Raw genomic sequence first — 25,663 nt, forward strand, 5'->3', positions numbered from 1 at the left:
CACTATTTTAATACAAAAGCAACACAAACGGTATCTTTATATTCTTCCTTTGTGTCTCTTTAAGGTGTTATACTTTATTTCATTAGTTTTATTTTTTTTTCTATATGTATGTAATTTTATTCGATCTACCTCTTTAATAATAATAATAATTTAAAAAAAATTAGACAGTGAATCCCTCATTAATAAAGGGACTTGCCGCCACCTGCTGGCTGTTGTCATATTTATTAATTCAGACAATGAATCTGTTCAATTATTCAGTATTTGTGCTCTGTATTCTTTTTTTAATTATACTGTTAAATATTCAAAATTTAAAAATGCAATTAATTTTTTTAATAATACAAAAGGCCTTTCATGTTTATAATGCATGGCGCTGTGTTTTCAAGTCAATTTGCTGAAAGATATAAACAAGCACAAAGCAATTATACAAACATACAAAGCAAGAGGAGTCAGATTCACCAGTTTTCCACATTTATTTCAGCATAAGTGATTCATAAAACATCTCAGACTGTACCACTTAAAATATTTGTATCTTTAAAACCCTCAGTAGGCAGGCAAGATCAAAAATTTCAACATGGCGGTGTCCAAAGTCACTGCTACGCGAAAACTTTTACATCTTATTGACCAAAAAACAAATGGGTTTCAAACTGGGCATGACAAATATTGCCACAAATGGTTGCGAGTAAAGAACACAAACAAGACAAAATAAAGAAACGGTGGCTCAGGATTCACACAAGTGCTGCACTGGAACTTTTAAAACATTATACAGTGGTCATTTCACAATATGTCGATACATTTCCTATCACACTACTCCTGTCTTTATACAGTCTTTTTACACCTTTCAGTTTTCTGTGAGCGTGTGCATGTGTGATCACATTGACATACTGCTACATACTTTACTCAGTGTGTTCATAATAAGGCAATGTGGTAGCGAAAGGAACGGCTTCACTAAAATGTTTTGGTTATTGTCAATTAACAATGGGATAATAATAATGACCATAAGCATTTGAATGTAAACTGGCCATAAACCTCATTTAAAATCCTTGAAAAAGTAGGGGGTGGATTACAAGCATTTGTCTTTTTCTGGACATCTCAATACAAGAGAATAGAAAACAAGAAAAAAAATACATTCATAAACAAATCTGTTCAGTAACACCCGCAATCCAGTTAAAATAAAACATGAATTTAACATATGTACCTCTTCACAACGTTCGGGAAGGCAAGACGTTTGCTCTACCCTCTGCTTTTCTTAAGCTTGGCACAAGAGACTAGGATGAAGCTTCTGCACAGGCTTCACGGAGAGACTGTCAAGCGCAACAGTCTACCAGTTCAACACACTGCGCTGCCTGTGGCAGTGTGACTGATATCGCTGGTACATCAACATTAATCCAGTTCCCTGAGAACACTAAAGGACTAAAACCATGGCAGCACACAGGATATGCAAGATTATTTTTTGCTAGATAAAATGCGTACGATAAAGGAAAAACAAAACAAGCAGATGGTGAACATTAGATGTTTTTTTTGTGGACCGAGCATGTGGACAACAATCAAATAACTGTCACTTTCTTAATGTTGGTCATTGTTTTCCAAAAACAGCTGATGAAGCAACTAAAATAGGTCATGATTTTTATGTTTTCAATTCAACCTATTGCTGAGGGTGGAAATTAACAAATGGATACAAAGTGTAAACAAGGTACCATGGACAAATGCAGGTCTACTGACATAAAGTGACACAAATCGAGCATCTGCGAACAAAAATCTGATCCTGTGCAATTTACTGTCAACAGCCTATGTACCGGCTTCCCTTTTCGTCAGCATTCATTGGTCCGTTTTTTCATCTGTACACATGTGAGGTTAGCTTTTTCGTTTTTTTTACTCTTCTTTTGTGTGTGTTTTTGCACTGATGTACCCATATCTAGGTGCTTGTTTTGGCTTTAAGCAAATGTAATGCTCGTGTGAGACTTTGTTGTACAATAAGGGTCTTTTCCTTGTTGGGTCGGTGTGTCTGTGCTGATCAGCTGACCAACTCCTTCACAGTTTGCTTCAGTTAATGCCTACAATGTCCAATACCCACATATATTATATATAAAAAATAAGTTATTGCGCATCCGAAAAAAGTGCATCTTATATTCAAAAATATCTCTTTCGCTCCATGCTTTCTTGTCTTCCTGTGGGTCCGGAAACCCAAATCCAGCGTTTTTTTTTTAAGTGACAGGGGTCATGAGTAGCTTGAAGGTGTGCCGGATGAGCACATAAGAAAATATGATAAGGTTGTGGAGTGAAAGTGAAGGAGGAGAAGAGAAAGGTTTGTCCAGCTACGCAATGACCATCGGGACGTCATCTGAAAAACCACTGATCATAGGAGCGTCTTCATCATCATCACCTTCAGAGGAGAAAGAACAAAGATAAATATCAGCAGCTGCTTTTCATGATCAGAAAACCTTTAAAGTAAGCTGAAGCTGAATAGAAATCATGTTTCTGACTTAAAGGGCACCTATGATGAAAATCAACTTTAGTAAACTGTTTGGACAGATCTGTGTGTCGTTATAGTGTATCCACTGTCGTATTGGAGCAATATCCACAATAGAACTCAAAAATAGGACTCAAATCCCCGCTTTTTATTTTTTTTATTTTTAAAAATATTTCTCAAATTAAGTTTAACAGAGCAAAGACATTTTTACAGTATGTCTGATAATATTTTTTCTTCTGGAGAAAGTCTTATTTGTTTTATTTCGGCTAGAATAAAAGCAGTTTTTAATTTTTTAAACACCATTTTAAGAACAAAATTATTAGCCCCTTTAAGCTATATATTTTTTCGATAGTCTACAGAACAAAAGATCATTAAACAATACCTTGCCAAATTACCCTAACCTGCCCTAGTTAACCTAATTAATCTAGTTAAGCCTTTAAATGTCACTTTAGGCTGAATACTAGTGTCTTGAAAAATATGTAGTCAAAAATTATTTACTGTCATCATGACAAAGATAAAATAAATCTGTTATGAGAAATGAGTTATTAAAACTATTATGATTAGAAAGGTGCTGAAAAAAAATCTTCTCTCCGCTAAACAGAAATTGGAGAAAAAAAATAAACAGGGGGCTAATAATTCTGACTGTATGTGTGTGTGTATAATGCAAAAGGCATTTGTGTGTGACTCATCATTTCAGAAAGGCTTGAATAAACTCCACCAGAAACACATGAAATAAACTTGTTATTTTTGACTAATGAGCTGTATTTCAGCTTCATCCATGTCTGTCTCTATCACTGACTGCTGTTTATCTGATATAATGCAGGAAAAAGCAGACACGCACATGGAAACGGTGGGCAGGGAGAAGCAGCTCATTTGCATTTAAAGCCAAAGGCTACATCAACAGCTACATAGTCCTCAGACTCTAAAATGGGCAGATTCTGGTGCTATAATAAATTGTCTGATGGGTATTTTGAGCTGAAACTTTACAGACACATTCTGGAGACACCAAAGGGTTATCTTACATCTTGTGAAAGGGGTAAAATAGGTGCCCTTTAACTTAAAGTGATTTAAACTATGCTGAATTGAAATAAAGTAAACCAAACTTAGGTGAACTTTAGTGACAGAACCCAACTGAATTTAGGCGAACAAACAGAGGAAGTGAACTAAATGGAAATGTACTAAATATAAGTTAAAGTAAGTAAGGTAAATATTCCCCTACTGTGCAATAATCGTGCAATACTTTATCATACGCACTTGTACACAGCACCTTATATCAATAAACAATGCAATACTTTCTCCATTCGCATTTGTACACAGCACCGTATAACCTGTATATTTATAACAAATCTGTACATACAACTCAACATCCAGATTTTTATTTTGACTAACTGCATCTCTGTTTAATGTTTATCGTATTTCTTTTTTTCATATTTTTGGAAACAAATTCCTTGTGTGTGTGAAGCACACTTGGCAATAAAACTGATTCTGATTCAAATGTGAACTGAACTAAAAGTAAACTGATCTAAACCAAAAGGAAATTAACTAAAATTAAGCAAACTTAACTAATGGCAATTCAGGAACAACAAATTAAAACTGAATGAACTAAAATGGGGGCGACACGGTGGCTCAGTGGTTGGCACTGTCGCCTTACAGCAAGAAGGTTGCTGGTTCGGCTAGGTCAGTTGGCTTTTCTGTGTGGAGTTTACATGTTCTCCCTGTGTTGGCGTGGGTTTCCCTTTGGGTGCTCAGTTTTGCCCCACAGTCTAAAGACATGCGCTATAGGTGAACTGAATAAACTAAATTGGCTGTAGTCTACAAGTGTTCATAGATGTTTCCCAGTACTGGGTTGCAGTTGGAAGGGCATCCGCTGTGTAAAACATATGCTGGATAAGTTGGCGATTCATTCCGCTGTGGCGACCCCATATAAATAAAGGGACCAAGCCGAAGGTATATGAATAAATGTACCAAAATGAAGTTAACCGAAGTCAACTGAGCTAAGATGAATTGAAATAAACTTCAAGGAAGGAAAGTAAACTGAACTAAAAATTAAGTTAAACAGTCACCAGAGATAAAGACAAGTGACATTAACTAAAATGAAGAAAACTGTGCAAAACTGAAGTGAAGTTGAGCTAAACAAAAAATGAACTGATATAAACAGAAGTGAAAATAAAATAAGCTAAAATAAACTAAATTCAGTTGAGCTACACTTAGGTAAACTAAAATCAGAACTGTTCTTATGACCAGTGAATATCACTAAAATGTAACGGAGCATAACTGATATGAACTAAACAAAAAGATAAGTGATCAAAATAAGTAAACAAAACTACAATGAAGTGAGCTGTTTTCACAACAGCTGAACTGAACTGTCAAACTAAAAGTCAACTAAGCTGAATTAATATGAAAGAAAGTCAACAAGATCAAACTGAAGTGAACTTGACTGAATTACACTGACCTCAATTGAAGTAAACTAAACTCTCAATGAACTACTGAATAGGAAGAAAAATATAAATTACCCAGCTCATCTCCTGAGGAGAAAATAGCAGAGCCCAGACGAGAGTTGTAGTGGCTGTTAGCGAAGGCGGTAAAGCTGTGCTGTAGGCGACGATGTCTGAGGTAAAGCACCACCAGGCCTCCACACACACCCACTAACAGCAGGAACAACACTGGCACCACAATAGCTGCCATGTCCTCCGATTTACCCGACTGAGACGCTGCATCATTCTGCCCTAAAAGATGAAAAAAAGAGCATCAGGATCAACGTCAAGGTCCACAAACGCCCACAAAGATAAAGGGACTAAAGTGTTCGGTCTGTAAAAGCTCATGCCTGCTGCTTTGCCCAGTTCATCATATAACAGCACCGCTGACTCTCCACAAAGCTGGTTGCTGAGTAGACATCGCGCCCGCACCGAGAACGTGTAGTTATGACCTGCCAGCAGGCTGTTGATTCTGAAGAACGTCTCTGTTGTGTTGCCTAAACACTTGGTGGAGTTGGTGACACTGTCATGCACATACACCTCATAGCCCTGAGGAGAAAAACAGGGTAAAAGGGAAGTCAAACGAGCAATTCCAGCGTTGTGGAGGTGACATTTGCAGTAAAACATAAAAAATATATTGACAGAGAAAGCAAATGTTACCATTATATTGAAAAATCTGTTCATATTTTCCAAAACAACTAAACACAGAGTAATGGGATCAGAAAAATATCCATCCATGAACATTATTTAGATTTTAAATGAGGAAAATAAACATGCGTTATGGATGTGACCAAAAAAGTTTGCTATTTAGATGAAAACTACAATTTTTTCATGATCAAGCTTGACATTTGCTAGGAATTGCCCATATGCTGAAGATCTGGTTTCTAACCCTGCTCTCATTAAAGGTGCGATCCTTCACAGCCAGACTCTTCCAGAAGAGAAACACGTGATCCTCTTCTTCTAAGATCTTGAGGGCCTCAGGTGCAGGCAGAGGAACTGTGTGGGTAAATATAGGCTTAGAGCAAAAAATACATACACTACAGTTTAAAAATAAACATTTTACATGTGGAGGAAATACATTAGCACATATTTTAATTAGGACCTTTATTTGGCAATGATGGATTCATTTGATCAAAGAAAATATTCTTAAATTTTACAAAGCATTTCTATGAAAAATTCTTTCAATCTTTGAATTTACCAAATCTAAAAATGAATATCAGCAGATTAAAGTGATTTCTGAAGGACTGTGTGATACTCAGGGTTTCTGCAGGTTTCATCAAGTCGAATTTAAGACTTTTTAAGACCATTTTGAATGAAATTTTAGTTTTATACAGGGCTAAACCGTAAGGATTATTTCTAAATGGCCTGGTTGGGCCAATTGATTATTTATCATTTATTTATTTATTTTTATTTATTTTGCTTGCTACAAAAAAACAAAACAAATGTAATTATTTCTTAGTGATATACTTATCAAAACAAGAAAACTGTAGTTGTATACACTTTTTTCAACATATTATTTCTCTTTTTTGACAAGTTTAACTTTGTTAAAAGCATATTTACTGTGGAGACAGTTACATAAATAATCAAAAAATATATAAGTGTTAGCTTTTGGAGTAAACCTTCTATTCAACCTAATGCATTTCTGTTATAAATCTTTAAAGTTCATGTCCATTTATAAATATTATGTCTACTTTCCTTTACTTCTGTAAATAGTTTTTTGTATGAATGGAAGATGATGTAAAGTGATATATTGCTCTCTGTTGTTATCATGAGCTACTGTGTAGTTGTTTTTAGTTTTCTTTCCCTCTGAATAAGGGAATTTAATCTGGAGCAATTGCTGTAAAATATTTCTAACAGCTATTGTAAATTGTATCTCTTTGCAAAAAAAAAAAAAAAAAAAAAAAACGTAATATAAACTTAAATGTGAAAATAAGGTGATTGGGTGGATTTTAGCCCGATTTTGTAACTTTACTTGGACAAAGGAAAATTAAGACCTATTTAAAAATCGATTTAAAACACACAACACAATGTTTCAGTGAATTTAAAAGTTTTTAAGAGCCCGTGGATACCCTGGATACTGAAGACTGGAGTAGTGAGTGACTGCTCAAAATATAGAATTGCATCACTGTAAATTCAATTACATTTTTTAGTGTATTTCCGATTAAGTAAAAGACAGAAGAATAGATGCTGCTGGAAAAGGTACTGTATATGCTACAGTTTTAATAAAAGTTGTGCCCCTAATAGTTTTCATACTGTATAAATTGTGTTATAAAAGCAATAAGGCACTTGAGGCTGCGCTACATTGTGGGCTGAAGTGCTTGCAGCCACTTCACATACTGCCTCAATATATGACAGCCTCTCAAGTCCATAATAAACCTATTTTACATAATAAATAGAAGTATTATAAAATATTATACACATATTAAAAATATAATGATGTATATTTGGTAACACTTAAATTAGATGGCACCCTTTAGACATTCTGTCGACTGTAAGTGACTCTGCAAACAGCAAATATCTGTTAACACTTTATTTTGCTACTCTACAATAAATATTCTACCATTTCTAATATGAAAGCAATGCATTTTCGACTACTCTTGAAGTTGAAAGTGTGCAAGCAACAACACATTTCAGACTCCATTTATTCAGCATTGTCCACTTCTGATCAGATCAGACAAAAATGCATCTTAATTCTAATTCTATGCCCTGAGATTTAGTCTACATGGAGCAGGACTATAAATATAATGTGTGATGCAACATTTTCATACAAAAACAATATCAGAGAGATGGCTGTACCTGTGCTGAGTGTATAGCTGGCTTCTTTGCTCATGTTGAGCAGTCTGATGGTGATGCTGTAGCGTCCGGCCGGCTCCAGGCCCTTCAGTGTGTACTCCACTGTGTTATTCTGAGTGATCACTTTATAGTCGCTCTCGGTTTTTCGAACTGTATCTCTCACATGCACAGCATATGTCTGGTATATAGAATACATATGATTAAAACAATTCATTTGACAATATTAAATAACTTCATGCAAAGCTATGTAGATGTACCAAAGGACTGCTGGGAGAATCATACGGCGGCTGCCACTTCAGAGTGGCCTGCGTTTTATCCACTCGCACTTTGTGCAGGTTACGAGGTGGAAGGCGCTCATCTGGGATCATCTTCACTACAGCATAGTTTGATGGAGGACCCATGTATGGAGAAACCACTCGCACCTAAACAACACACACATTTGATTAATTCATCTGGGTGTTAAAGTGGATGGACGAGTGAGCAGCAGAAGGATGGACACTAACCAGGAAAAGGTACTGCTCATCGCTGTCAACAATCACAGTTAGACTGCTAGATGTGCTGTTCACCCTGTGAGGTCTGCGAAACAGATCCAGGAATGAGGTTGCGTAGAACACAGCGTACATCTGTGGAAAAATAAAAACATAATTTTTAGCTCAAAGGTCTGGTCACAAATGAAACTGGAAAAGTCTGCAGGATCAATAGCTTTATTTCCACTGTCGGGCCAGTGCAAGCCAGGGATTTTATCGGGCCAGGATGGGCCAATCGCTAGGGAGGTTGAGTAGTGAGGCTCAAATCATGTCGCGTTTCTACTGCCGGGCTAGTAGCTCTCAGCGCGTCACGCAAATCCCATCCCTAGAACATACCGTGATGCAAACATCTCACCACCCGCCCACCACCACCCGGAATCAGGCAGATAAAGCACACTATCGCATCATCACGAAACAATTACAATAATGACAACCAAAACAAACAAATGACACGTTACTGTACAGCATTATATTTTATGTCTATACGCACAGGCCTGTGTATTTCCATTCATTATATTTGTTTACTCATCGATCGACTGTTGGCATGGTGCATCAAGCATCGAGCGGTCTCGCCACTAACGGAGGGACCAGTGCAGAGAGCGCACCCACCCATATTATAGAACCACAGAAATTCTCCAGTAATATCTCAATATAAAATGTATTTTATAACATCCTCGTTTAGATAGACGCTGTCAAACATTCTGCTCAACTATAATCCAGAATTAACAGTGCATATCTTTGTGTGTATCTTTGAGTGACTATTGTAGATACGCACATTGGGATATCGACGCTGAGACGATATATTGTGCAGCCTTGAACTAAACCCTCAGTAAAATGTAACATGGGAAATTTTTTTGCTTTCACTTAGAATTGCAATTTTATGGATTGCTACTGAAGTTTGAAGTTGTTTGCAGGTGGAGTTGCTGAATGAATGAATTAAATTATGTAAAATGAATAGTTCATGGATAAATTTGGAGGACACTCATGAAAAAGTTAGCTTTTAATACAATTAACAGAAAACTTGATATGCAATAAAAATGAAACTTAATTGACTTAAACCGCCTTGGACAACCTGTGCACTTAATAAATAAATTGTTGTTCCTCAAAGCTACAAAAAAAAGAAAAGAAAAAAAAAACTTCCTATCTGCCAGCTGTTTTGGAGTGATAAAAATGTCCGCTTATGCAAATTCATTTAGCTTGACCAGATGTGGCTGGGCACATTCAAAGCTAACTTTTGCCAACATCATACTCGACAGATGCATAGAGTATAAATCAGTCTTGAGTTTTCCCTTAAATAATTAGAGAACATCTCTATCATTCCTATTTTCTTAAAACTTTGTTTATAACTCTTAGATGTATTACTCTAATATCTTAAATGCCCAGTGCACGTCACATTCCATATTCTTTAAAATTAGCATTATTTTATTCATAATCTCAACACCGATATGTACACAGGACGGGACATACAGTAGTTCCTTCCTCTGCCAGTAAGAGTGGCTGAGATCAAGTGTATCAAATGAAAAGCATACTGATACTAACATTTGAAAAAAAAAAACATATTGATTTAAATATTGATTTCTATTATGGGTTTTTGAAAATGAGCTTCCATGCAGTGTGTAACAGCTCTAAGCGAATGCAAACATCCAGCTGATGCTTAAATCTGAAAGTGCAACATTTAAAACTATTGATTCTTTAAAGAAAGAGTCAACTCAGGGTCAAATGAATAAATTGTGTTGGGTTCAGATTTTTTGCTTGAACACTACAACGTCAATATGGTACATGACCAAATATGAAGTGCCGGTTCTGGTAAAACGTAAAACTCCGGATCATAACATGTAAGTGTAATTAAAATTGTTGCCTTGTTTTCTGTATTTTGCAAAATAACGTTATTTAATTGTGTGTTGTAACTTGTAATCGCTCCATGTGGCTTGTAATCACATATCTATTAAAGATCAGTGCTTGTACTGTATCTCTCAGGTTAAATTATTATGGGGCTGTTCACATATTGCATCCAAAACCACATTAAAAATGTGAAGCATGCTTCTTCCTTTAGCAATTTAAATGCGTTTCTGAACTCGAGATCCTCTGCTGTTTGCCCTTGCTATGCCCGCTATCAGCTGTTCCTCACAGACATGGCAAAGTCAATTTTCTAAATATTTCAACTTTTGCTATTATGTGGATTAATATTGAAAGTATGTCAGAGCATAGTAATATGCTCGTGTTTAAATGCATTGCTTTATTGCATTACTGCATTGGGCTCTCGCATACTCTCTGCTACTTCATAGCCGTGGTGGGTGCTTCTCTCTATCTCGCGCTGAAAGCAGTCGACCAATAACAACTGATTGGGATATCTGACCAATCACAGCAGATTAGCTTCACGCAAAGGAGGGGTTTGGGTAAAAAAATGAATTGCTGAACGAATCATAAGGGAGTCAATGGGATAATTTGGTAAAAATAAATAAATACATATTAAAAGATAATGAAAGTGTTTTTTTGACCCTGCACACATATCAGCCAGCTGTTGGTGAGCCCAAAAAACAAAATATGACCTTTTATAATGCAAAATAGGGGCTCTTTAACTGTAAAACTGAATACTGCCCAATGTATAAATGATTTATTGTAGAGAGAAGGGAAAATAGGTTTGTTTGTAAACATTTGGTTTTATTAAGAACTACTGGCAGCCTATATTTTCATAAAAAAACTCAATGGGTGTTGTTGTGTTCCCAAAAACCAAAACAAAGCAATATTTTCACCTTATTTTTATGAATTTCCCAAACACTGAAACTCATACTGAAATGACAGCATTTCTTTAAATGTTTGTGAATAAAATGCTTCATTTATTCATTCATTCGTTCATTCATTCATTCAATAGTAAATGTGGATCACATTAGGAGCTGAAATTGATGTAAAGCAGGACAAAATAAAAGTGTATGTGCCTTGAAGAGATCAAAATACAAATGATCACAAGAGACATTATCATACTCATGCTAACACCAGATAGAAACAGTGAGGTATCCATATAAACACTAGTGATAGGATTACTGAAATCATGACTAGATGGAGACAGTCTAACCTCTGCTGGCGGGCCAGTCCAGTTGCAGTCTACAGCAGTCTGGTTGAGGGCTCTGGCCTTTAGTGAGGGTTGGACAGGTCTGCTGCCTTTAGTCTGCTGGCGGGACAGGGCTGTAGGACTGTCTCCATCATCAGTGTGAGCCCACACCGCCACCTCATACTCCGTCCCTGCTGTCAGGTTAGAGACTGCACAGAAAACAGCACACGCTTTCTATCTTCTTTTAGAAATGCTGACAGGAGGTCCTAATGACGAGTTTTTAAGTGTTTTACCTTTCAGTGTTTCTGGGACCGTGTAATTCCAGCTCTCCTTAACATGTTCATCAAATACCCAAGAAATTACTACAATATAGAGCTTCACCTAACAGAAAGCGAGTTAAATATTTTAATAATGCCTGAAGGTGGACATAGACGAATCAAGAGAAATCAGTGAAACAGCAAACTGACTAACCTTCACCTTATAATCATTAGAGATGGACAAACTCATTGAGTCTTCTGTGATGCTGGTGATCGTCACTTTAGGTGGAGAGAGCGCTGAAAGACATTCAAATATACATGATTACTAAACAGTAAAATAGACACTAATATGTGTGATGTAAAGAGTAATATGTTTTAACTGTATATACAGTTGAAGTCAGAATTATTTGCCCTCTTGAATTATTAGCCCCCTATACATTTTTGAAGTGCATTTTTGAAGAATTCTGTTTAATGAAGAGAACATTTATTCAACACATTTCTAAACATAATAGTTTTAATAGCTCATTTCTAATAATTTTGTCATGATGACAGTAAATAATATTTAATTACATATTTTATCAAGATACTAGTATGCAGCTTGTTTTTAAATCTCCTCAAATGTCCAGGAGTCGACTTTTCCTTCCTAAAGTTTATTTAAAAACTTTTGGGTTGTCTTCGCAGCTGACAGTGCGCACAGTGAGAAAAAGTAAACAATAGATTCTTTAACCTAAACGATTAAAAAAACTTTACTAAACACTCAGAGGACGAAATGACATCTAAACTGGCTGCAAAATATATGTACACCAATAGAAATGGTCAATCGACCCTTATTAAATAATCTACATGTTTTATTCGAATTATTTATTTCTCTTTCGCTGTATATGTTATTCATTTGATAATGTTAATATTTTACATATTTTTTACCCATCTAAAATGCTTTGGCAATACTGTACTAAAACGTCATGCCAATAAACATTTGCAACCTGAACTTAAAAGCATTGTTAAAAATCATATTATTCTTTGTTCACGTTATTCATTAACCATTTATGAGCCACAGTAAAGGATGTGTTTCAATCTGGCTACCACCACAAGTATATTTCAAACCTATGGGAAGCACTGTAGGGTAATTAGGCAAATCATTGTATAATGATGGTTTATTCTGTAGACAATAAAAATACTGCTTAAGGGTGCAAATGATATTGACCTTAAAATGGTTTTAAAAGAATGTAAAACTGCTTTTATTCTAGCCGAAAAAAAAAAAACTTTCTCCAGAAGAAAAAATATTATAGAAAATACTGTGAAAAATGCCTTGCTGTTAAAACACTTGGGAAATATTTGAAAACGTAAAAAATAACTCACTGAAAGGTTATTGATTTAGACTTCAAATGTATACATACATTAAACGCACTATGTATGCAGTACATATACTGTCTACTCTAAATAGGTCATTGAGATATAGATATATATTTAATAAAATATAATTTTGATGATTTATATAACTGATTTTGTGAGATTTGACTGATTATATTGCCTAAGCATATTAATGTAACTGTATCTATACATTAACTGTATACATACATTTATAAAAAAAAAACATTATCAACACTAAGTATATAATACGCAAGTGGTCTACTCTGCAGAGGTCATTGAGACATTGATATGTATTTCATAATATACAATTTTGATTATTTATATAATTGATTTTTTAGTGTTTGACTTGGATTATATTGCATGTGAATATTAACTGATAAACTACCATTCAAAGTTTATACAAGTAAGCACTTTTTTAGTATGAAAGGTTTTCTTTTCAAATTAACCCATTAATACAGAATCTGAAATGGGAATTTACGTGACTATTGTATTTGGTTTCAACAACCTTATCAGACAAAATGCTTGAGCGTAAATGTCCAGCAGGGGGAGCCAGTGCTCCGCAATGGGGTTTATACAGCATAATTACCTTTTTGAGGAATAATAGACTTTATTTCTGTCCAGTTTCCAACGCCTCTGCTTGTGACGGCAGCCACCTGAGAAATAACAGAACAAGAGCGGTTAAATGAAACAAACCAAAAGTGCACATGAAACAGCAGCATGCAGGATCTCAGAGCATCTCACCCTAAATCTGTAGAGCGAGCTGGGCTGCAGGTTCTTCACTTCTGCGTTAGTGCTGGTGCTACTCAGAGAAAACCACTCTGCACTGTCCTTCTCACTATACTCCACCTGTACAACACACGGAGCAGACAGTTAGAGAGGATGTGGGGTCAATGCTAGAAAGTATAGAAAGGTAGTTCATCCAAAAATGTCAACCAAGTTATTGACTTCTGACTCTGGCGAGATCCTATTTTTTTCATACAACAAATGCAGAATAAAAAAAAGTTTTTTTATAGTATAAAATGACAGATATTTAGGTCTTTTTTCAAAACATGCAGCAATATTTACATTTGTTGTTTTTAATGTGAAAATACAGAAAACAATCTTGCCATTTTTGACCTTTAAAAGCATTGGGCTCTGTAATTTATAGAAAGAGAAACTGAGAAAAACTAAGAGAGAAACTTTGGTGTTTGTTTTTTAATCCTATACAAAATAAAATAAAACAAAACAAATTAATGTTTCAATGTCTGATTAATAAATAAAATAATAAAAGAAACATAAACTAAAACAAACAAATAAAAACATAAAATAATTTAAATAAGAAAATAAATAAACAACAAAAAAGAAAGCAAATCCAAAACACACAATAAACTATATAAATTATGGAAAAGAAATAGTATAAATAAATATCCTAAAAACATATAAATATACATTAATAAAAAACAATAAATTAAATTGATTCGAAATTGAAAAAAGAAAGAAAAAAAATAAATTCTAAATAAAAAAAATGACAACTAAAATCGTTTTAGTCAACTAAAATCAATTGTTTGAAAATACAGAAAACAATCTTGCCATTTTTTTCCTTTTTTTACTTTGCTTATTATAAAACACATTGCATTCACGTGTAGAAAGTGCTAGGCATGATGCTGTATTTCTCCTTAGTTGTCTGATCCGCTTTAGGCATATCACAATTCTCACAACACACATTCACACTATTTGAATAAGATAATGTTTGTTTTATTGATCACAAAAACATGGAAATTTTACCTGATTTTAAAAGTTTCATAAAATTTGATCATTTTGAGTCATTTATGTATCACATAGGATGCAGTAGACGTTATATGGTTAAGTAAATGTTACACTCCTTCTCTCTCTTGTTGTTCCCTTTATATAAATTACTGACACCAACAGCTCTTGAGGTAAAAAGTGTGTATATTTTTACAGCAAAAAAGCACAAGCAACGCCAGAAATATGGTAACAAATTTTGTAAAAATAAGTCATTTTAGGCTGCAATAATTGGAATATTTTCCTGCAAAATCCAGGAGGGACCGATTGAGCACTGAGCAGACAAAAATACTTCAAGAAACTATTTTAACATTATATATATATATATATATATATATATATATATATATATATATATATATATATATATATATATATATATATATATATATATATATATATATATATATATGACAAACAAACACTCTGATATTCAATGACGTGAACAAAAAATATTTAAAGCCCCTGATTTTCAATGTCTGGAATAAACCTTTTAAAATTCCATGATATTCCAGAAATAACATGACAGTGTAAAACATGAACATTGTGGATCATGAGCTCTGATTAGGTCACTGGTGCTGAAAATGTAACCGTAATAGCCCTTTTTGTATTATATTAATTTGATTGCTATTCATTGCCATAATATGGACAAACATAAGCAAAAAGAAAAAGAAAAAGCATTGACAACAGTGGAACACCACCAGGGTGAACAAAATATGACGGCATTTTAATTGTATGTTTCTCACTCACAATATACTCCCTGATGTGTCCATGTGTTTTATCAGGAGGGCTCCAGGAACACAGGACCGTCCCGTCATCAGCTTTGTCACAGCTCAACTGAAGGCTCTGCGGAGGGTCTGGCACTGTCATACAAATAGAAAGACCAGTCATGAAGAGAGAGAGAAGAAAAACAAATCATACTTGAGATTTTTGGAGACTTACATCCTTCTGGAGTGCGCAGAGTAAGATATTCATTGGTCCTGTGCTGTTTGCTAAGGCACTGAGTCTGAACCTTCACGTTGTATGTGGTGTCTGGCATCAACACGGTCAGAACGGCACTACCCTTATTGCTGTTTGTGTCTATTGACGTCCACTGTTGTACACCCACTGGCCTGCAGAATACAAACAGCTTTCTGTAACAGACCTACTGTATATGGAGTTGAGACACTTTTGTGATCAGATTATGGAATTATAAATTATATTATACATATTATAAAAATAAATTATTTTGCTGTTTTGGTAAGTCTACTTACATTTATTTGTAATTATTAATTTAATAAAATATTATCAAGTTAAATTAAATAATAAAATCTGATAAAGAAACGGTCCAAAATAAGGAAACAACATTTATATGCAATCTATTCTTAAGAACTAAATATATGTAACTGAAATAATAAAAAGAGACTAAAAGAAATTGTAAAATAATTTATAAAAATTATTTTAAAATATTATACAATTAAATTAAATATATATAAATATATAAAATTGAGGAAACAATAAATAAAATTGATATGAAAACAAAAGAAAATAAATAAAAATAAATAAAAAAGAAAATAAATTAAAAAGTAAATAGACAAAAAAAAAAAAAAAAAAAAAGGAAAAAAAAAATAATAATAATAATAAATAAAAGAAAATAAAAACAAAAAGAAAAAGAAAAATAGATAAAACTAAACAATAAAAGAAATAAAAATAAAAAATATAAATATAATTAAATAAAAATAAAATAAAATAAAATAAATAAAAGAAAATAGAAATAAATAAATAAATAAAAAGAAAGAAAAATGACAACTAAAATGTAACTTAAAAATATAAATTAAAAAAGGATAGATTTATCCAGTCCCTGCTTTACCTGAAGTAGATGACAAAAGAACAGGAGGATGTAGGCATATTTTTAGGCCTTGTCCATGTAAGCTTGACAGCTCCAGAGAAATTGGCAGTCCACTGTAGATTCTGAACCTTGTAGACCTGCTGTTCATCTGGGAAATGCAAAATCAGGGTGAATCAGCATGAACAGGCAGACCGTCAGTTTAATGTGCTCCAGTGCAGCAGATTTCCAGCACTGCAAAGACGTGATGAACGTCTCTCAGTGTCTCACCAGTGCAGTTGTGCTCGTCACTTCGGTCAGAGCAGTCTATAAAACCATCACACCTCTCGCTGTTCAGCAAACAGGCCTCGCCGTCTGCACACCGCGTACCATTCGCACAGAGCAGAGGGCCATGAGTGGCTGAAATACAATGGAGAGTAAAATAGGTAAAGCTTAAGGTAGTGTAACAATGCAATTTTTTCTGAATTAATTTTTAAGACTTTCATATTTATCCTTAAAAGGAAGATAAAATGTCCCTTTTCATGAGCTGCAAAATTAATCACTAGTGTCCACAGGAATTTTTCAGCTCTAATGTCACCACAGACAACTGTAGCTTGTCAACTTTCTGTGTGTGTCCCTTTAAATGCAAATGAGCTGCTGCTTTCCAGAAGAGGGTGGAGCCTTTACATGCTATTCTGACAGCCCAGAAACAACAAAACAAGCAAATCTCACCAAAATATAAAAAATTAAAGATTAAAGGCTCGCATGTTCAAATCAGATGCTGATAATACTGGAAAAGAAAAGGTTACAACTTCTAGAATGTACCAGCAAATTTCTGAACTGTTAGTGGATAAATTCAGGTAGTTTTAGTGGCGTAAAATTGACTAAACTCATGGAGTATGCTAGTGTTCTAATGTGCCAGCCTTTACAAATGAACAGTGCAATTTTCAATTCTGTCCAGAAAACTAAAACGTCTGTCACTTGACTATACAGTACATAAAACCGGTGCATTTATGAATTATGTGAACACTGAGCATTTCTGTATAAATCTAACAAAATATCTGGTCTCTGTGTATACAGTCATGGACAATGGTAGCTTTAGCAACATTACCCACATTACACATATGCGAAGATGCACAAGGGAACCTAATTATAGTACTTAGTAAAATTAAAAGTTGTATTAGGTCTAAATAAGGAAAGAGAGAGCAATTGTGTCCAAATCTATAATAGCCACTTACGACAGTTGGCCTCGTCAGATCCGTCCAGGCAGTGAGAATGACCATCACAGCGCTTCCAATCTGAAATACATGCTGGAGGCTTCACACACAGAAACTGATCTTTAGTACAGCGGCCCGATGGAGGAAGAGTCGTCACTGAAGTCACAGAGCCTTTCACTGAGCGGAAGATATAAACAACACAAGCCAAAATGATGCGGTATACTAGGAAGCAAAGTGGTTTCCTCATGTAAGCTGTTTACAAAACAAGTATAATAAAAGTAGCTTTTCTAATAAAAAAGTCAGCTTATTTTGGAAAGAAAATAGAGAAATTCACTGATGTACTCTTATTTGTATTAAAAATATGTCAAATAAAATAAATCATAGTTAAATTGTCTGGATACAACTGAGAAATAATTTAATATTTTGCTTATTACTGAGTGAGAACACTCAGTATATTAAGTAAATTACATTCATTTGGGAAGCAAATGAACAGTGATGATGTGGGGCTGATGCATCAACCAGAGCCAGCTGAGCTATAAAAAATGTGTCAATTAAAGTGTTTGAACCTGAGTGTTAAATGTTACACATAATTTAAAAAATAATGAATTAAGCTTCATTTACTGATTTAAGTTAAAACAGGCAAGACAATTTTTAGAAGCATGTACATATAAAATTCAAAAACACATCTAATGTACACCGCTGTACAGTATATCAATGCTGTAAACGGATTTTTTAAAAAAAGTCAAATTAATTTCTTATTTCTCTGCAATTTATTAAGACTAACTGCAGCTAAAATTAAAAATGGTAAAACACATTCCTTTAAGTACAATAATGTAAAACTGCATAACTACATCTTCCTCATCTAACTTAGATGTAGATTAATCTTTATTCAAGGTTTAAAACAATTAAATGGGACAGTTCCTGAAAATGTAATCATTATATGCTCAGCCTTCATTTTCATGTTGGAAACTGATTTCCGGTTTCCAACATTCTTCAAAATATTTCTGTTGTGAAAAAAAAAGAAGCAAATTATAAAGACTTGAAACCACACGAGGGTGATTAAATAGTGAGTACATTTTTGTTTTTGGATAAACTATTCCTTTAAATTGTTACATTTTTCCGATCAGGTAATTAGAATAATTAAAGCAGGGGGGTTTGACCAGCCTTAGTAAAACTTGATTCGTGCAGAAAGATGTCAAAATATGTGTGGGGGGGTTCTGCCCTTTATATATTGGGAAAATAGTTTGGATTAATCAGTATCCTAAATAATAAAATATAACAAGCTAATTTAAATTTCACCACAATTATAATGGTTCATTCTATTGTGAATGCATGATCGCACCCTAAAGGTATTTTGGAAAAATACAGTCAGTAGGGGTGTGACGAGATGCCTACTCCACGAGACATGAGATGAGATAAGATTATTACACTGCTTTAAAGAAATCTTAATTGATGAAACATATGAATGTAATAGTCTTAAAATTCAAATATTTTGCTAATAGACAGTTGAAGTCAAAATTATTAGCCCCCCTTTGTTTTGTTTTTTCTCTTTTTTAAATATTTCCCAAATGATGTTTAACAGAGCAAGGACATTTTTACAGTGTGTTTGATAATTTTTTTTCTTCTAGAGAAAGTCTTTTGTTTTATTTTGTCTAGAATAAAAGCAGTTTTAAATTTTTTAAACAATTTAAGGTCAAATATTAATATTCCCTTTAAGCTATATATATTTTTTGATTGTCTACAAAACAAACCATCATTATACCATAACCCCCGTAATTACTCCAACCTGCCTAGTTAACCCAATTAACCTTGTTAAGCCTTTACATGTCACTTTATGCTGTATAGAAATATCTTGAAAAATATCCAGTCAAATATTATTTACTGTCATCCTAGCAAAGATAAAATAAATCAGTTATTAGAAATGAGTTATTAAAACTATTGTGTTTAGAATTTTGTTGAAAAAAATGTTTTCTCCCTCAAACAGAAATTGGGGTAAAAATATACTGGAAGGAGGGGGTGGGGGGTGGTGTTGGGGGGGTGGGGGGGTGGGGTGGGGGTAATAATTCTGACTTTAACTAAATTAACAGAAATGGTTTTAAATTAATAAATGAATAAATAATACCAAAATGCAAAACATTTTAGATGTTATTAATGAACTTTTTAATGTTTTTAATTTGTAATGAATTTACATCCATTTTAATGAACCATTTTTTATATTAGTTTAATTGAATTCTATGCATAGAACATGCAAACACTGCAAAATATTTGTTAATATATAAATGGAAAATAGACTGACTAAAAAGACAAACTCTGACTGGCTTTTCCCCAATAGAATTTCAGAGTATTTACATTGCAGATCTTGATGGTTATTTTGGATTTTGTGACAGTATACGATTTTTTATTTTTATTTATTTTGATGACTGGCTTACATTTATCATCTTTTAAAGAAGCTATTTTAATGTCATGTTTATGGTGTGATTTATGCACGAGATGCAATAGTTTTATTTTATTATGCTGTGCTGTCTCTCTTTCTTTCTCTCCCTCTCCTTAAACATGCTTAAATATTTGAACGTGTTTGGTAATGTTTGGGTGTGTTGAGTTGAGCAGTTCAGTATGTGTGTGCGCGCTTAGATATATGTGTAGGAGCAGATAATATAGTGTTAAACAGCTATGTGGACTGTCCTGTCGCAAAATGCTGCTAAAAGTCCTATACGATACTAATGGTTTGTTTGTGGTGTTTACATATCTGTACTGCACTTCAATAATGCTGCTTTCTGCACATCTTAAGTGACATTCTATCGGTGGGAGTGTCCAAGGGTAATTTGTGTGGCAGGAGTTCTAGTTGCAGCTTCTGCTTGGACATGAATAACAGAGCAGCCTATAAACTTCCATTGAGGAAAAGAAGCACTTACGTCACACCCGTCCGCCCAACTGAGTGACATGTGCAACACAGGTGTGTGCAAAGCACTTGATTTGCGGCTCAAATTCAATCCTGCTTCCAATCTTCAATGCTAATTTCCCCCTCATGCTCCATCATGCTAACATCTCAATTCACGAGACAACTTTTCACCTGGATGAGAAATCTCATCGCAATTTAATCTCGCAAGACCTTGTGACATCCCTAACAGTCAGTGGTCAAAAACCTAATAAAACCTAATGGTCAGAAACCCACCGATGGAAACAATACGTTTTCAGAAGACTTGTAAAATAGGTGTATCTACATATAGACGCATAGTAAAACTTTAACAGATGCCTATGCTGACACTTAAACAGTAAGCGCAATCTTTCATGATAATCCATTAATCGTCCAAGAAATCAAAACCAGATCATCTTTGAGACTCATGCCTGTTGAAGTAGCTCATGCACTCAGTATCCCTCAAAACATTTGAGTTACTTTATACATGGTAATCAAACTTAAGCATGCTTGATTAATAAACAAAACTCTATCCCTGCAAGCTGCATTTGGATTCTCTCATGGGCCGTATGCTGGCCAACACCTGAGGTAGTGACCAGTAAAAGAGCACCTGTTGGACAGCCTGCTTCATCACTACTATCAGGACAGTCCGCATAGCCGTCACACACCCAGGTGTCCACAATACATGCGCCAGAACCACAGCGGAAACGATTAGGAGCACAGGTAGCAGGACCCGGTGCAGGTGTGTGAAGAGCTTCGCCACCTGGACAAACACACACATACAACATCATTCATTTCACAAACAAGCTTAATACAACCTGACTGAGCTAGAACACAAAGTAGCAGACCAGTCTGAGTACCTGAACACTGAGACTCATCAGACCAGTCGCCGCAGTCATTTTCTCCATCACATTTCCACCAGGCAGGCACACAGCGGCCGTTTTTACACTCAAACCGGAAGTAACTCGTGCAGCCTGGCTCCTCAGTCGGCGATGCTGAAATAGAAAGTACACAATTTTTAAAATGAAAGCACAGAAACATGATGTAATGTACTGTTTGACTGCACTGGTTCTCTGAGGTGAAGTCTGTAGTCATGGATGTGCAAACATTTGTATTGTGGTGTGGCACATTTAGGTTTGACTACTAGATTAGGCTTGTTTGTAATGCTCACCACAGTTGGCCTCGTCCGAGTAGTCACCACAGTCGTCCATGCCGTCACACTTCCACTCCAACGTCACACACATCCCATTGGTGCACTGGAAGTTGTAGCCGTCACATGTTTTCTCAAACTCAACACTAGTGGCTGTAGAAGAGCAAAGAGCAGAATAATGTAATACAAAACACATTAGGAGCGTGCAGACTTTTACATTCATTCATTTTCCTTCAGCTTAGTCCCTTATTTATTTATCTTATTTATTCCAACACATGTTTTATGCAGCGGATGCCCTTCCAGCTGCAAAACAGTAATAGGAAACATTCATACACTCTTAGCATTCACACACACATACACACATACATAAACACATACACTACGGCCATTTTAGTTCTTCCAGTTTATCTTTACCGCATGTCTTTGGACTGTGGGGGAAACAGGAGCACCCAGAGAAAACCCATGCGAACACAGGGAGAACATGTAATCTCCACAAAGAAATGCCAACTGGTCCAGCCAGGACTCAAACCAGCGACCTTCTTGCTGTAAGGCTAACCACTGAGCCACCAAGCCGCTACTTTTTTTTTAGATACTATTCTAATTATTGTTGTTTTATTTCCAATTACTGTTGACATTATTAAGTTTACTACTCACTTTGCAAAAACAAAGTTAAAGACAGTTACTGACTTAATTTCTAAATAAATTAGCTATGTAAAAAAAATAGACAACTTAAATAAAACATTGTTTAATTATGCATTTTTTAAAACACACAAAACATTGATATTTATTATTTTTGTTGCAGACCCATAGATTGCAATACCAATGTCAATTAATTAAATGTTATGAAATGAATTAAATAATATGCTGATTAATAAATCAAACTAACTGCAGTAACTGCTTATATTAATTCTTGTTGAGATAGTGATTTTTGAAGGATCTTGTGAATTTAAAGTCTACAGTAATGGGTGCGATTTAAATTGAGCTTTGAAATACAGGAACAAATGTTATTTAACTTTATTTGCAATAGACAAAACTTAAATGAAATTTTAATACTACAATATTGGCCCAACCATATTTATTTTTTTTACCCCTACCCCTTCCCCTTGGCCCCTTGAAACAGAGTGTAAAGGGGAAAACCTTCAAATTTTCCCCCTAAGAAATGGGACACCACCACAGCACCTGCACACGTCATCGCAAGATCTTACTTCATATAATATCGACAATGGAGACTGCTGTAGTTATTCCAGTTGTGTTATTTTTTGGTATTTATCTTCTGGAAACCACTGAAGGCATATATTATGTTATCATAACAATCTAATGTGGGAATAAGCTCGCAACTGTACTGTGTATTCACAACATGACACACGAAAACAACATCAAAATTATTTCAGATATTGCAAAAAGCTTATTCCCAGACACTAGACATTTCTGACAGGGCATTCGAGTGACAGATGTGAAAGTATGTTGTGGGACTACTAAACAAAAGTTATTATTATAGACAGCAAAATTTAGCCCTTCCCCTTAGCGCTACGCCTTCAAGCTATGGACACCCCTACCCCTTCAGGTGGAAACGCAAAACGAGGGGTAGGTGTAAAGCCTGGTTTATACTTCTGCATCAAGTGACCGGCGTGACCCACGGCGCATGCAACGCGCGTGGCTGTGCATTTATACTTCTGCGCGCTGTCTCTGTCGGTCTGTATTAACACTTCCGAAACGCTAGTTGGCAGTGAGGTGTAAATGTTCCTCTGTGTCGAGTTTCTTCTCTGGTTTTGAGCTTTTCCTGAACACTTCTGGGATGTACAAGTGGCTCAAACTCGCTCATTTTGAGGCAGGAACCGGCGGACATGCAGCAACTTTAACTATGAGGTAAACACAAAACAAAACTTTCCATCCGGAGCTCCTTCACGGGACCCCACACTTGTAAACAGTCGCTCTCGCCATTCGCGCGGCTCTCGGTCCCGCCCAGACTCGTCAGCGCTACCAAGCCGACCAATCACAGAGCTTGCGCTACACGTCGTTGCGACGTGTAGTTACATTTTTTGAGAGGTGCACGTCAGTGACGGCCACGGCCACGGCGAAGGGCTATGCGTCAGCGCCGTAGCATACGCCAGTGTTTGACGCAGAAGTATAAATCAGCCTTAAAGGGAAGGGCTTTTATTGGAAGAATTGGGATTGGGCCATTGTTGTTTTACTGTATTTGTAATTAAATAAATGCACAGTGGCGTTACGGTGGCACAGTGGGTAGCACGATCGCCTCACAGCAAGAAGGTCTCTGGTTCGAGCCTCGGCTGGGTCAGTTGAAATTTCCGTGTTGAGTGGGTTTTCTCCGGGTGCTCCGGTTTCTCCCACAAGTCCAAAGACATGCTGTTAAGGTGATATGGAAATGATAAATTGTCTGAAGTGATTGTGTGTGAATGAGTGTGTATGGATGTTTCCCAGTGATTGGTTGCAGCTGGAAGGGAAACAAATACTGGATAAGCTGGCGGTTCATTCCACTGTGGCGACACCAGATTAATAAAGCCAAAAAGAAACTAAGCCAAAAAGAAAAAGAATGAATTAATGAATAAATGCACACTTGTAAAACTGAAGAGAGTTTTAAAAGCATACATGTTCCTTTAATGATCGGTTTCTAACTTTCACATTTTAGATATTAAATCATTGGACTCACAGCATCCAGCATAAATGGGGTCCTCATCAGAACCATCAGCACAGTGCCGGGTCCCGTCACAAACCAGAGACTGAAACAGACACTGCGCTCGATTTCTGCACACAAACTCCATATAGTGTGCACAGAGTGGACCTGTAGAACACACTCTGTTATTATCACCCTCTAGTTTCAATTACAAACAACATGCATATCAATTTTACTTAATAAATTGAGCACATACCACAGTTTTGCTCATCAGCGCCACCTGGACAGTCCTCAACACCATTGCAGTGAGCACTTGCAGGCAGACAGGTGCCATTCGAGCATAAGAAGCCATTGCACTTTTGCCTTCCTGCAGAACGACACCAGAAAATATGAATACACAGTAAATAAGTAATACTTTCATGGCACTTATAATTGTTATTCATGGACAGTGACAGAACATTTAATTGTACCTCTAAGATTTTGCATCAAAAAAGTAAGATTTTAGTGTATTTTTGTGTATTTTCACAGCAAAGCAGAACATTTGTTGTAAATAATGACATATGTTTTGATAAAAGCCATCATAAAATAAAAAAAACAATAGGCCACAAATATTTAAAAAATGTACCTGCAAAACCATGGAGGGACTGATTTACAGTTTAAGTGGCCATTTGAATAAGGTCAAGAATCTTGGTGTGACTCTTGAGTCAGATCTGAGTTTCAACAGTCATGTCAAAGCAGTCAGTAAATCAGCATACTATCATCTCAAAAACATAGCAAGAATCAGATGCTTTGTTTCTAGTGAAGATTTGGAAAAACTTGTTCATGCTTTTATCAGCAGCAGGGTGGATTACTGTAATGGACTCCTCACTGGTCTTCCTAAAAAGACAGTCAGACAGTTGCAGCTCATCCAGAATGCTGCAGCCAGAATTCTAACCAGAACCAGAAAATCAGAGCACATCACACCTGTCCTCATGTCTTTACACTGGCTGCCAGTTACATTCAGAATAGATTTTAAAGTATTATTACTGGTCTATAAATCACTAAATGGCCTAGGACCTAAATACATCACAGATATGCTCACTGAATACAAACCTAACAGATCACTCAGATCATTAGGATCATATAAACTAGAAGTTCCAAGAGTTCAGTCAAAGCAGGGTGAATCGGCTTTTAGCCACTATGCCCCTCGCTGCTGGAATCAGCTTCCAGAAATGATCAGATGTGCT

General features: G+C 35.4%; 2 protein-coding genes across 5 annotated transcripts in view; one reads left to right on the plus strand and one right to left on the minus strand.

The window, feature by feature from the left end:
• LOC101886227 (ovostatin) overlaps nucleotides 1-25,663 on the plus strand; it is a 370,069-nt gene that overhangs the window by 337,898 nt on the left and 6,508 nt on the right. The window lies entirely within an intron of this gene.
• sorl1 (sortilin-related receptor, L(DLR class) A repeats containing) overlaps nucleotides 452-25,663 on the minus strand; it is a 129,185-nt gene continuing 103,973 nt past the window's right edge. Inside the window, exons 27-48 of one of the 4 annotated variants that reach the window (XM_073923655.1) lie at nucleotides 24,694-24,804; nucleotides 24,474-24,605; nucleotides 21,827-21,958; nucleotides 21,516-21,650; nucleotides 21,266-21,418; nucleotides 17,763-17,918; nucleotides 16,816-16,944; nucleotides 16,570-16,696; nucleotides 15,663-15,832; nucleotides 15,471-15,583; nucleotides 13,680-13,784; nucleotides 13,525-13,591; nucleotides 11,788-11,864; nucleotides 11,604-11,691; nucleotides 11,335-11,519; nucleotides 8,238-8,357; nucleotides 7,992-8,156; nucleotides 7,738-7,912; nucleotides 5,831-5,937; nucleotides 5,292-5,490; nucleotides 4,981-5,193; nucleotides 452-2,380 (exon numbers count right to left, since the gene is read on the minus strand). In XM_073923655.1, coding sequence (XP_073779756.1) covers nucleotides 2,313-2,380; nucleotides 4,981-5,193; nucleotides 5,292-5,490; nucleotides 5,831-5,937; nucleotides 7,738-7,912; nucleotides 7,992-8,156; nucleotides 8,238-8,357; nucleotides 11,335-11,519; nucleotides 11,604-11,691; nucleotides 11,788-11,864; nucleotides 13,525-13,591; nucleotides 13,680-13,784; nucleotides 15,471-15,583; nucleotides 15,663-15,832; nucleotides 16,570-16,696; nucleotides 16,816-16,944; nucleotides 17,763-17,918; nucleotides 21,266-21,418; nucleotides 21,516-21,650; nucleotides 21,827-21,958; nucleotides 24,474-24,605; nucleotides 24,694-24,804 — 2,927 coding nt within the window. In that variant the 3' untranslated portion in view covers nucleotides 452-2,312. Of the gene's footprint in view, nucleotides 2,381-4,980; nucleotides 5,194-5,291; nucleotides 5,491-5,830; nucleotides 5,938-7,737; nucleotides 7,913-7,991; nucleotides 8,157-8,237; nucleotides 8,358-11,334; nucleotides 11,520-11,603; nucleotides 11,692-11,781; nucleotides 11,865-13,524; nucleotides 13,592-13,679; nucleotides 13,785-15,470; nucleotides 15,584-15,662; nucleotides 15,833-16,569; nucleotides 16,697-16,815; nucleotides 16,945-17,762; nucleotides 17,919-19,882; nucleotides 20,699-20,757; nucleotides 21,419-21,515; nucleotides 21,651-21,826; nucleotides 21,959-24,473; nucleotides 24,606-24,693; nucleotides 24,805-25,663 lie in introns of those variants that run through there. The other 3 variants (XM_068213715.1, XM_005157550.5, XR_012390822.1) reach the window with 3 other exon arrangements.

Source organism: Danio rerio, chromosome 15 (genome assembly GCF_049306965.1).
Source record: "Danio rerio strain Tuebingen ecotype United States chromosome 15, GRCz12tu, whole genome shotgun sequence".
NCBI classification, from domain to species: domain Eukaryota; kingdom Metazoa; phylum Chordata; class Actinopteri; order Cypriniformes; family Danionidae; genus Danio; species Danio rerio.